Here is a 13,417-nt window from a genome sequence, read left to right on the forward strand (position 1 = left end):
TATTTCAAACTTTATTAACTTTTTATCTACGACGGACCTTTGATTTGAAGTTATGTAATAATGGGACCACTTAATTTGGTAGCTCGCAAAACACCATATCGAAAATAGAGCTATAAATAGGTCGTGCTCTCGCTGTTCGAAACATTCTTTACTTTCTCCTCTCGGTTTCTTTGTTCGAGCTTTAGATTGCAGAGAGGGAGCTCTAGATTCGAGGGAGGTTATGCCTGAAGGCGTAGAGGTAACTCTTGTTTTTTCGATTTTAATTTTCTATATTTACGTCTTTTAGAACAAATTTATCGATTTTCCCTAGAAATTGTTCGATTAAATCTAGGTTTTGTGTGCTTTCTACGAATTATTATGAATCTAAGGTTTGTTTGTACAACTTTATTTGCTTTTTACAAAATTATTAGATACTCTAGGGTTTTGTTCTTGTTCTAGGGTTTCAATTTTGGGGAAATAGAGTTTTGTGACGGAGGAATTTGTGTTTTTCTTCGTGTTTTAGGGTTTTGTGTGATATTTTTTAAGATTTTGTACTTTGAAACGCAGGCTGATTTGGTTCGTTTTCGATTGGAAGGTTTTTGAGTTTTGATTGGTTTATTATATTTCTCGGTAATTGTGATTTTATGGATTCATTCTTTATAAGTTATTCACATTAGATCGAGAGTTTTGTATTTCCCTTTCGTTTATAATTCACGTTTCGCTAGACTTTTCTCATATGAAGATCCGTTTGATGCTATTTACGTACAGATCCCCCTGGATCTAAGGTTTCTACGCTTGGTTATGGTTGAAGAAGATTCTAATGATATACGGTAATTCTAGGATTTTATAAAAACTAGGGATCAAACATCAGGTTGCAAGGTTAATGAAGATTAATAGCAAGATCTTGTTTTCTTCTAGGGACGGTGGTTGAAATTTTAGGATCTCTAGTTTTATGGATTTGTGAGTCTAGGGTTTGTTTCTGTTGTTCCATGTTTGCTTTTTTAGTTGCTATGTCATATCTTCGACACTTATTGTGGAGGAAAATTTTGAGATGCTTTTCAGTTCCTCGAGATTTCCCCCATCAGACAACTATCTCAAGTGAGATGCACCAATTCACATAATAACTTATATTTAGAAAAATTAGAATAGGGGAAGAAGAGAGAGAACACTGAGATTTGTTAACTGGGTTCATTCCAAATCCAACGACTGTCCCTAAGCTTCGGAGAGTCATTCCGCTATTTTCATTTCATTGTTACATCCTTCTTATTCTCTTTAGAGAATTTAGTTGTTTATAAGTTGTGTTTGGGATTCACAACCCTCTTCTTGAATACCTCTTGAGAAAATTGCTATTTGCTAAGCTGCATCGGTACTTATCACATTTTTCCCAAGTAAACTTAGCCGATTTACGGGGCTACTTCGGGATTTGTGCCCTCTTCTCGAGTCCATCCGGGGAAATTTAGTCACTTGCCACCCTCTTCTCATGTACTTCTCGGGAACTTAGCGACTTGTTGGGATGCTTGAATATCTTTGGGAAAACTTAGCCGCATGTCCTCGAGCTCCAGATAGCCATTCTACTAATTTCGTTCTGCTGTTACATCCTTCTTCTATCAATACATGATGACCCTTATACTATTTTCCCCCTCTTATAAGGACTTATTGAATTGATAAAAACAAACCCTCCAAAAGTAGGTGCAATCAATAAAATCAACTTACCGTAATTTTCAAATAATCCATTATCGAAATATGGCAACTTTCCCATTAATCAGGGGGACTTTCCTTCTTAGGATGCTATTCAATTCTAATCATGCCAGTCAACCTCTTAATATCTGCACTGGATCAATGTGTGCTTATCCATGCCTCAGGCTCTGTGCTGGATCATTCTTGAGATGTGTGCCAATTAATGCGTCAGGATATATGCGCTGGATCCATCCCAAGATCTTCCATCGAGGCATCTTGTTAGGTGCCATGTGTCTGGTTCAATTTTTTGCTCATACAGTTATCATATGTCTTGCTTACCTTCAAATTTCAAGGTATTTGGTGCTGCATGATGGAGTGTTATGGTATCGTAGCATTGATAGTTATGTTGCTTGGGTAGTCTGGGTTGTGTGGTTTTGGTGAAGGTAAAGATTTTGTAAATTAATAGTTTTTATGCGTTCTTAGTTCTGTTGTTTAGAAACTCCATTCTCTGTCTTATTCATGGGTTTCAAGCTCCAGTTTTGAATACTGTTTTCAATTAAATCTTGTGCTCGACATGAACTGTTCCCATGTCTCTGGCATCCATTTTTCTGTGTTGTATATGAGCATCATGAAGAAGCATTTCACATGGTGTATTGTGTCTACTTCCGGGATAATATTAATGTTGTTGTTCACATACAGCATAATAACTTCCTAATATCTAAAGGAAGAGAGTGATCTTTTTAGCATTGATGGTGAACAATAATGAGTGTATCAGGTTAAATATCTGTATTAATGTTACTTATCTCGTCTTCTCATTGTTACATAATATCTCCATCTGGGAGTTCCTTACCCTCCAAATAACTGTGGTTGAGGCACTGTTAAATATTGAAGCTTGTATAAATATAAATATTTGTCATCTTGTTGATGCACAATTATCTCGGCCTGGGAGTTGAAGCACTGTTAAATATTGAAGCTTGTATATTTATTTATTTATTTATTTTTCTTTGGCAGGTTGCGTCTGACTTTGATTTAAAGAGCCTAACTTTCTCTCATAAGATATGGAGCAAGAGCATCACTTGTCAAATTGCTACCTGTATCGGGTTTTGCCTTTCCATAAGGTTCTTGAGTGGTTATTTCTCATCCTCGGAGAATTCCTATTAGTTTCCTTTGTCAACTGCACTTAGTGGTCGTCCCTTCTCAAATGATCACCCCAAAAGGCCTGATGCAAATCTTTTCTGAAATTGGTGTTCCACTCCATTGCAGATTACCATGTAAGTTGCCTATGTGCATTTTTTAGTTCAACAAGAAACTTTTTAGTATTGCTATTTTTAACATTCTTTCCATTGCCAGTGCATTACCGACTTAAGTTCCATTTGAGAGACAATGGTGTACAGTTCCTATTGTGAAGTTTCTGGCTTTGTTATGTTTACAAATGATCAATATTGTTGTTTTACAGTTACTATTTCATGAAATGCTAACTTCTACTTTTTTTTTGTGGTCACAGGGCTAATATCTGCGAGTGAACAAGTGAGAGGTTCTTACATAGTTATCACTAAACAAACCTTTTACCTCCGTTCTATGCAAACTTGTAGTTCTTGACTAGTACTCAAGTCATTGCTCCTATTGAGTATTCCGTTCGTGTAACAAGTCATTGAACTGACAATCCTTCCAAAAAGTTCAGCAGGCAATAGATGAAATAGCTGTTTTTAACTATCTAGACAACCTCCCCATTTAATAGGGGTCCTTGAGTGAATCTTCAGATTTGGCAGAAAACTGTGTTGGGTTCAGCTCATAGCATCAACATGCACTGCGATATGAAACCTTGCCCACCATCTAAATCCAGTTACAGTCTCAGAGCTGTGCTTGTAGACCTGTTTGTGAACAAGGCTTTGAAGCCCATCATCCATCAGGAGGATAACGGTTTTATGATGATGCATGTTGATTATCAACAGTAATGGTGGAATTTGGCGAGAGTGATTATCTTTGTTCTATAGCATATTCAGTAGTTTTCTAGTTTTTACCTCCCCACATTCTTTACTTGAATAAGAGAGAGAGAGAGAGAAGAGAGAGAGACCTTTTGAAGCCTGCTTTTGGTGCTCTCAAACCAGAATGGATCGGTTAGTTGGCTCCTTATGCTTATTCAAGTATCCTTAATAAAGCACTTGAATTTTCATAGTCTTGACATTGCTTGATGAATTATCCTGCTCTTATAGATACAAGATAATCAAGGAAGTTGGTGATGGAACCTTTGGGAGTGTCTGGCGATCTATAAATAAGCAGACTGGTGAAGTTGTATGTGTCTTTATAATAATATTAAAATGTGTGTTCTGGTGTTCTGTGTTTATAACCTGCTATTTCACTTCGACAGGTTGCCATCAAAAAAATGAAGAGAAAATATTACTCTTGGGAAGAGTGCATAAATTTGAGGGAAGTGAAGGTAATATTTGTTGAGTCTTTCTCTTCTCTTCCGGTCATTTTCTTCGCCTCACTGCTTATCTAAGGATAAAATACTCTTGTTTCTTCAGTCATTGAGAAAGATGAACCATCCCAATATTGTGAAGCTCAAGGAAGTCATTAGAGAAAATGACATTTTGTATTTCGTGTTTGAATACATGGTATGTTTGTCAGAACAGAAAGATTTGGTTTTGTGGTGGTGTCATTCGTGCATCATGGTGTATTTAATCTAAGACGTTAATTTGTCTTTCAGGAATGTAACCTGTACCAACTTATGAAAGGCAGGGGAAAGCTTTTCTCGGAGGTTGAAGTCCGGAATTGGTGCTTCCAAGTATTTCAAGCTCTTGCTTACATGCACCAGCGTGGATATTTTCATAGAGACCTTAAGCCTGGTGAGCACCTTGTATTTTTTGTGTTCAACTGTTTGCAGTGGGTATTTTCACCGCAAGCATATGCTGTTAAAAGCAACTAGTGATACATGCCTGCTTGGGCAGAATTTCTCAACTTGACATATAAAAGAAAAAAAATATAGTAATCCTGTTAGGTTGCTACCTCACACTTGTATGTTTATTGCCATAAAATTCTGCACTGAAGAGTTCATAAGTTCAAAACCTTTTATTTGGAATTTTCATTATTTAGATGTGTAATGATATTTCACTTCCATAAGACTATAACCATGGATAATATTTCAACCGAGTAATTTCTATAATCATTAACTTTGATTGAAGCAATGATATGTATGCTCATTACTTATGAAGTACAACTGCGATAGCAAATATGAAATATGGAAGTAGTCTAGGTAGTAGGCACAGCCTTCGCAGGTCTCATCCTCTATCTTTAAGGGTTTAGTTGGTTAATGAATGTTTGTTTTTTTTTTTTAAATTGTCAATATCCTCAATTTTTTACACATTAAATTTGCAGAGAACTTATTGGTTACGAAAGACATAATAAAAGTTGCTGATTTTGGTCTTGCTCGAGAAACCTGTTCTCAGACGCCATATACTGATTATGTCTCAACTCGCTGGTATGTTTGATTTCACCATGCTTCTTTCTTCTTCTTGTTTTTCCCGTTTAGCATTTTTGTCCATCATTTTTACCATTGACGTACACGTTCATGTGTCAGGTATCGGGCCCCCGAAGTTCTTCTCCAGTCTTCGACATACACTTTTGCAGTTGGTGTGTAGATTATTATTTGAATTTTTAATTAATATTTGTTTTATAAAAAAAATAATGAATTGATCATATTCATATTGTATTATTTAATCCTTATACCTCCAGATATGTGGGCGATGGGTGCTATCATGTCTGAATTATTTACTCTCCGTCCTCTTTTTCCTGGTTCAAGGTACTTCTTCACAATTTAAGTGTTATAGTAATTGTTTAATAACAGTTAAATTCTTAGTACGAGATCAAATTGATATATTAGCTTTGTTAAGAAGGTCATGCATTGTCACTGAAGCAGGATGGAGCTAATTGAAGTGGCCACTTTGTCTTTCCTTGTTTTAAGAAGAGTTGTCTTTTGTCAATGATTTTTAATCAGGCTAACAAGTTTGTGAACAAGTTATCTTTGTTAATACCTCTAAAATGCTTAATTAGTTCCTTCTGTGGTTTTCCATTATTTGTTCAAATGTTTTTTGCTTGTTCTCATGCTCATTTACTTCTCCATCTAATTTGTTCCGTCTCCTCTGGTTGTGGTTACTGGAGATTGTTTTGGATAATTTATTCTATTCTTCTGGGATGGCAGTGAAGCAGATGAGATTTACAAAATATGTAGCATTATAGGCAGTCCAAATCAGAATTCATGGGCTGAGGGGCTTCAACTTGCAAATGCTATAAACTACCAATATCCGCAGGTAACACTACATATTATTATTGCTAATGCCATTTTTTAGAGAGCTACTATTGCCACACCAACTTTTACTAATGCCACACCAATTCCTATGTAAATCACCAAAGAATTGTACACAGTTGGTGTGGCAATAGCAACTCTCTTTTTTTATTCTGTAATCATATTCTTTTAAGCTATGTTGCAAGTTAATTAGCGTTTACTTGAAATGATGTTTGTATATGTTTTTTTAACACTCTAATTATGTTGGCTGATGTCAGCTTGAGAGTGTGCATCTGTCTATACTGATGCCATCAGCAAGTGAGGATGCGATCAATCTCATTACGGTAAGTATCATCTTGTCATGTTGAAACAATTTTTAGCTATAGCCTATATGCTTTCCAGAATTTGTTTTCTTTTGACCAATGGTGAACTTGAGCAACTTCCTGGATGTTTCTTTATTATCTGTGCTTAAATTGGAGGCAATATGGGGTGTTGCTTAATTTTTAAATTGTGCTTATTACTGTATGGTCTCTGGATTCTGCAGTCGCTTTGCTCATGGGATCCTAGCAAGAGACCAACAGCTGCGGAAGCACTTCAGCATCCTTTCTTCCAGGTGATGATCTTTTCTGTGTGTGAAGCAACACAACTAATATGAAGTCACACTTGTTCATGGTAATGGACAGATTATAGAAAGAAGTTATGTTCTTTCTTGTATTTAATATTGTATTTACTTTGGTATGACAGGCTTGTTTCTACATTCCACCATCCCTACGTGCGAGAGCTACTGCCCCAAGGACACCTCCATCTGGTTTGTGCCCTTTTCTTTGTTAGCAAAATTATTCGCCTATATTTAGGGGCGGTCAGTTACATTATATAATTTAATGGGCAATTAAATCTGTTGAATTTCGTATAGTTGGAACTAAGGCAACTTCAGAGCAGAGGAGTACTAGAAGATTCTCTGGACCTTTATCTAATGCAAAGCCCACAAGCAATTTCTCTTCTGCAAAGACAAATGCTTGTTTAGGTGCAGGTGAATTGTTTACAATCTGTGTTTTAGACATTAGAAATTACAGTGTTTGCAAGTGTGGAGATATAATCAATTGGCCTCTTACTTAATATGGGTGGTCAGTTATGTGATTTTTACTGATTTATCTCTAGTTAAGTTGCTATGTAAATTCTCACCTAATACTAAAAATGGTTACAGGTGTGCAAAGGAAGCTTGAATTGGATTACCAGGTAAGATGGAAGGACACACTATTGTAGTACTTTGCTGTTTTAGCTTTAAATAGTAATAATATGGCATTCACTGCATTTTTTCTATTGAATTCAGGCTGCAAATAAGAATGAGAAATCTGTGAAGACCTGCCCCAAGCAACCAAGATATCGACCACCTGCAAGGAACAGTCCAAGTATTTCTCTCTCTCTCTCTCTCTCTCTAATTTTTTGCCATATAAATCTTGAGAGAATTTTTAAAGATAAAAAAATATTGATTTATTTCATATCATCATAGATAAGTTTTTCAAAGGCATTGATAGATCTATCTTAAGAGAGTTTTTGTAAATTAAAATTTTATGTAATGTGTATTTTGGTAAATTATGTGGAGCCAACACATTGATACATTATAAATTATAGTAGTATAGAAATGCATTAATGGATCTATCTCAGGGTACTTTTGTATAAATATTTGTAATTTAAAAAAAAAAAAAAATTTGATGTGGATTTTCAATCTTTTCACATTATATATACCACTGGGTGGCGTATGCATTTTTGATAGAATCAACTTATAATTAATTTAAGCAAATAAAATACTATTAAAAATTTCAAATAGATAGTCTAAGACAAGACACCTTGCTCGTTCAAGAACATTTTTTTTGTTGTCTAAAAATTAACTAGTAAAGTAGTGCAACACAAATGTTTGCCATTCTGTTATACATGTGTGATTGTGGTGAAAACTTTGTCCTTTGTGATGACCAGCGTCTGTTTACACAGGCAGAGTTGCAGATGGAGTTGTATCTGACACAGCTGATAAGTTGGCAAAAATGACGGTCAACTCTGGCAGGCTGCCTGTGCGGCAACCTATGAAGTTGGGAGGATGGAACAATGATTTATTCCGGTCTCAGGGTGTTCTAACTGGCAGAAGTTATTCCAGGAAGGTTGGATGAAGAAACAAAAATACCCTGACAGAGAGATTTTAGTATTTGGGGGCTGAAGAACTTAGTTGTGTTTGGTGGTGTTTTTGGCCGTATATATATATATAGTGAAGTATAGTTTGTGTTGTTATATGGCAAACTAAACCCTAGCATATACTGAACTACTACTACTACTATTATTACTGAAGTGTGTTTGGTGGTGTGTTTGGCCATATATATATAGGGAGTATAGTTTGTGGTGTTATATGGCAAACTAAAATCAAGTATATACTGAACTACTACTAATACTAGTACTACTGAAGTGTGTTATCTCTACACTTTGCGAATTTGGCAATTGGGTGTTATGGTAATTTGTGCTTACCAGTGAAATATATAGTTGGAGTGGCTTCAGTTGTAATGTTTGTATATTTGCCTTGATGTTTTGTTTGCGACCATTAATTAATTGACAAAAGGAAGAAGGTAAAAGACTTTCTCCTCTTTGGAGGATGGGTGGTGACAGGACAACCAATAGAGTTACACCGACACATACAAGTGTGCTTCTTGTATCCATGGGTTATCTGAGTTGGTAATGGATGAATGTGTTCTGCTGTTCAAATCCTTCACCAATATGAGTTTTCAGTAAATTGAAGGAAGAAAATCAAATGGGAAAGAAAAAAGAGTATCCATAACTAATATATAACATAAGAGTGCAACTGGAACCATTCATTATTTTTTAGTACACGAACGTTGCTATCTTCCCGTTCCTCTACATTCTCAATTATAAATACTCAGATCCTAATTTTTTAAGGGAGTTCCTTGTTTAGGAGTTTGATTTGTCTTTTGTATCAAAACAGCTATCATGGAAAAATATTTGTATATTTGTTTCACCTACAGGTACATAGGTTATGGATTTGTGTAGGTGGTGGGTTCTGATTCCAAGCGTTTCATGCCCAAAATGAGGAGGAATGTTTTGATTTCAGTCACGTCCTGAAGTTATTTTGATATTAGTAGTAGTTTACTTGGTTTCTATTTCAATTTTAAGAAATTTCTGTTCTCTAATTTCTAAGTTGTTTTCAAATTATTGCTTGTTTATCAATTGAATTTAGAGAGATTTACCCGACAGGGTTAACTGTTGCATTTTTATTATAAAAACTCCTTTGGAGTTTGTTACCCACCAAACCTCACTTTATTAAGTTTGTTACTGAGCAAACCCTGGAGTGGGATCCACGTCATAAAATTTAAATTAATGCCGTTTATTTGCTACTTAACATGCCTTGGAGTGGATTTTTATCGAATCAATTTGTGGCTTCTAAAAACATGATCTAATGTCAAAGGGTTATAAAGGACAAAATTATATGAACTTAAAAAAAAATAAAAGAAAATAAGGAAGGAGTTATTTTCACTTTAGTTATAAATTTAAGAGTTTGGTGGCCATACATTTCAACATCTACGATCAAGCTAAAAAAGAGTACTTCAAAAAAAAAAAAAAATCCTTTTGAATATAAGTTTTTCCATCAAAACTACAAGTCTACGTTGTTGGATTGTTAGTTTGATAATTCATGCGAGCCCAAATACCCTTAGTAAGACTTAAGATCTTACTAAGTTAGTCATGTTAGCATCATTCATAAAGTAAAGTTTGCTCAAGTAACAAACTTGGTAAAGTAAGAGAGTTTTTGTAATCAAATTGCAACAGATAGGTCTGCCTGTTAAATCTCTCTTGAATTTATTAAATCAAATTGATTTTGTGTGTTCTATTGAACGCCATCTCTTAATTTCTTAGGTTTGGTCCAAATAATCAAAGGAGCAATAGCTCAGTTAGTTAGGAAGATATTTGTAAATTTCTCAAAGAAGGAGGCCTTGTATTAGCGAGCATCTCTGCCTGGAACTCGATTGTAATCTCTAGATTTGCTTGGTACACCCTCTAGAATAAATGGGTAAAACACCAACTTGTCGAAAACAAATTTTTTGGACTTTCAATATTTCAAGAGAAGCGTCATGGAACTTGAGGAAAATTCTTAAAGCTAGGAAGTTAGCCTCAGACAACACCTTGCACTTGATAGGCAATGGAAGATCTACATCTTTGTGGGATGACCCCTAGCACCCATCAGGGATCTTAAATACTGATTTTCCTGTAGAACTAGCCCACGATTAGAGAGTTGGTCCTAAAACAATGGTCTTAGCCATCATCATAAATGGTAATTGGAGCATTCCTACAAGTAGGGAATCCCCTTTGTTTGATATTTTTCCTCTCCTTAGTCAAACTCCCATTCTTTTTGGATGTCCGAATTGAGCGATTTAGAAGGGGAATGTAGATGGCTTATACTCGGTTAGTTCAACGGTGAAATATTTAACTCTTCGCTCTTGCTATCCTGCTTGGTTGCACATGGTTTGGGACAACAACAACATTCCTAGACATAGTTTCATAGGATGACTTGCCCTTAAAGGTAGATTGAAAACCTTGAAGAAACTCAAGTCATGGGCTTAAGAATTGATGCGACTTGCTAGCTTTGTAAAGCCCATGAAGAGGACACCAACCTCATTCGTAGAGACTACCATTTCGTGAGATGGGTATAAACAGAAATTCTCAAGAAGTACGTGGTGAATAGAGCTATTTGGGAGTGGGTTGACGAGGTTGAGTAGGCTTCCACAAACTTTAATGGAGGTTTTCCCATCTAAACAATTAAGAAGGTGGCCTTTTGTGAATTTATATGCCACATGTGGAGGGAAAGATGCAATAGGATCGACCAAGATAGATTCAAAGGTTCAGAACAAGTAATTCAAAAAATTGTTGAAGATGTTCAGATTAAATTTGAGGACACCTTAAATGAGATTGAGGACTCCAACTATAATAGATCTTTCTTGCATGCTTTGTTCACAAGCCTAGTATTTTCTTCTCTTAGTTGAAATCAAATTAGAGAGTGTAAGCTCTTAACATAGATGGTTTGTATGCAAAACTAGAGGAGGTTATAAGGCTGTCATACGAGATTAAGATGGTGAGGTTGTGGTTGCCTTAGCTGGGTGTGAAGACCCGAAATCGATTATCTACCACGAGTTGCAAGGTATTCTTCTTGGATTAAAGTTTGCTAGATCCAAAGGCTGCTCTAGAATCTTAGTTCAATCAAACTCCATTATGGTTAATATCCTAAATGGAGCTCCCCTTGGTACGTCCTCCACTTGGTTTTGTCGATCAAGAGCCTCTTGGCCAGATTCAATGTAGTTAGTTTCTTACATGTCTTCAGAGAAGCTAACAAGGTGGCTGACTTCCTTACGTCCTCTCTACCTTCTATGGACTGTTTGGAGATCGTTTGTGGATCTTCGCCTCACCTTGTTTCACTTCTCTCCCAGGATAAAAGAGATTGTCTTTTCTTGGCTAGTCTGGATCTGCCTTAACCCAATTGACCTTTAAAAACAAAAATCTCTTAATTTCTTTTAAATCTATTGATTCACAAGTTTTCGCTACGTTACTATGATATTGAAAGTGTGTTTGTATATAATTTCACTATCTTTGATCATGTTCTTTTATGTTTTTCTTTTGCTTGTTTTAGGATCTTCAACTTGAGAATTTCTTTTGATTGGGATGTAATTGGTATTTCTTGAATGCACTTAATCCATCTCCGCTAACTCTCACCAAGTTCATCACTAGTTGGAGTTATTGTATTTTATCGATTGTGTTCGTTTCTAATTTTACCCATATTTGTATTGTTATTCATTCATCACGTCTCTATTTTTCATAGGTTCAATTTATTAGCACGATGCTCTTGAATAAACATCCTTTAAAGGAAATATTTTACATCGGGGCCAGTTGATTATTAAATAAACACCTCAATGTTGATTTTTGTTGCTTTTGTACTTTTTAAACTATTCAACTTTAATTTTGTATGGAAATCATCTTCCTTGATCTTCTATCCTTAAATATAATAGACTTGGGACAATAAAAACACTTGCTTCGAATCAGGGGCGGATTGACAGTGGGGGCACTTGCCCCCACAAGAGTTTTCAAAGTCTATTGATTAGTGGCTATTGCAACAGATTTTAGTGGTGGACAACAAAAAATCTGCCATTATTATCCTCATAAAAAAAATTCCACTCTTATTTTTTTTCACTCCTAGTTGTCCCCACAAAAATTTTCTACTCTTGGTTGTCCCACGTGAGCAAAATCCTAACTCCATCCCACTTCAAATAATTTTTAGGATGATTTAGACATACCCCCTATGTTTCCTTGAATATTAGAGATAGCCTCCTATATTTTTATTTTGAAACTGGTGACATTAATCCCTTGATCTCGGTCTTCTAAATAGACTAAAGGGAAAAGATTCAAATGCCCTTTTATCTTTATAATCTCTAGTTAAAAATCTAGATTTTTCTTCTCCAAAACTAATCATATCCAAACTCTTCAACCTCTAAGATAACTTTAATCTATTCAATCTTATTTCCATCAATCATTTTCTATCTTGCCTCTTTTTATAAAACATCCTAAATTTTTCTATCCAAAATTTCATTACTTTATATTTCTTCAAAAATAATATCTTGTTTTGAGATTTAAATATTGAAGACTTGAAGTAGATGCAATCTTAATATAGATGATGAGGGTTAAAAACTTTATCCAAAGAGGTCAAAGACAACTGACTTGGAGAAAAAAAAGTTTTGAATTCTTGGTTAGAGATTAAAATGAAGGTATTTGAGTCTTTTTCCCTTAATATACTTAAAAGACTGAAGTCAAGGGATGAAGGTTATCTGTTTTAAAACATAGAGGGTATGTCTAAATCACCCTAATTTTTAATATGCATTCCTCTTAAATATACACTTTCCAACATCTTTCCCCATAATTTTAATTTTGTGTTAGACTTTTCAAGTCTCATGATCTAATACTGCATCATTTCGAAGTCTAAATGAAAAATCTGCCACACCATCCCTTAAAACGAATCTCTATGGGATCAAAAGCATAAATCTGAGTATTAAAATTCCTCACCTATTGCTCTCATCAATTCGACTGATTTTTAATGGAATCAACTGCTTTGCGTTGGGCTATAAAATTTGAAAATGGGCTCAGTCATTGTGTCCTCTTCGTAGAACTAAAACGTATTGAGCTACTTTTTTTTTACTAAATTGATGGTCAGATTCTACTAACAATAATACTGAGACATCTATTTATTGGTATCCCCTCGTCAGGGAGACATCCTCCCTAGAATAATGGGCTGTTCTCCAAATTCATTTTCTTGAATCTCGATGCCCACCTTTTATCTCTCTCTCTCTCTCTCTATATATGAGATAACTCATCAGTCACTATTGACGTAGACTACTCCGCGGACAATGAAACATGGCCCAATATTTGACAAAGACTACTCCATCG

General features: G+C 35.3%; 1 protein-coding gene across 2 annotated transcripts; it reads left to right on the forward strand.

The window, feature by feature from the left end:
• The first annotated feature begins 81 nt into the window (after positions 1-81).
• Positions 82-8,493, forward strand: LOC147391675 (Protein kinase superfamily protein). 2 transcript variants are annotated; one of them, XM_086458039.1, is made up of 18 exons: positions 82-238; positions 2,668-2,927; positions 3,161-3,773; positions 3,870-3,948; positions 4,025-4,093; positions 4,182-4,271; positions 4,364-4,502; positions 5,032-5,134; positions 5,234-5,286; positions 5,389-5,455; positions 5,855-5,963; positions 6,217-6,282; positions 6,483-6,551; positions 6,683-6,746; positions 6,852-6,968; positions 7,143-7,174; positions 7,269-7,347; positions 7,913-8,493. In XM_086458039.1, exons 3-18 carry the CDS (start codon positions 3,766-3,768, stop codon positions 8,098-8,100), a joined length of 1,332 nt encoding a protein of 443 aa, XP_086314165.1. In that variant the 5' UTR covers positions 82-238; positions 2,668-2,927; positions 3,161-3,765; the 3' UTR covers positions 8,101-8,493. The 2 variants fall into 2 exon arrangements, with proteins under 2 accessions (XP_086314165.1, XP_086314166.1); XM_086458040.1 differs by having other exon boundaries at positions 7,928-8,493.
• Positions 8,494-13,417: the final 4,924 nt, after the last annotated feature.

The sequence above is a fragment of the Akebia trifoliata genome, chromosome 11, assembly GCF_017979445.1.
Source record: "Akebia trifoliata isolate Shusen 1 chromosome 11, ASM1797944v1, whole genome shotgun sequence".
Taxonomy (NCBI): Eukaryota; Viridiplantae; Streptophyta; class Magnoliopsida; order Ranunculales; family Lardizabalaceae; genus Akebia; species Akebia trifoliata.

Excerpts from the sequence above, each read along its gene's own strand:
- LOC147391675 (XM_086458039.1), top strand. Across the intron at positions 4,094-4,181 it reads TAAATTTGAGGGAAGTGAAG|TCATTGAGAAAGATGAACCA; the intron begins GTAATATTTGTT and ends TTGTTTCTTCAG. Across the intron at positions 6,552-6,682 it reads TTCAGCATCCTTTCTTCCAG|GCTTGTTTCTACATTCCACC; the intron begins GTGATGATCTTT and ends TTGGTATGACAG.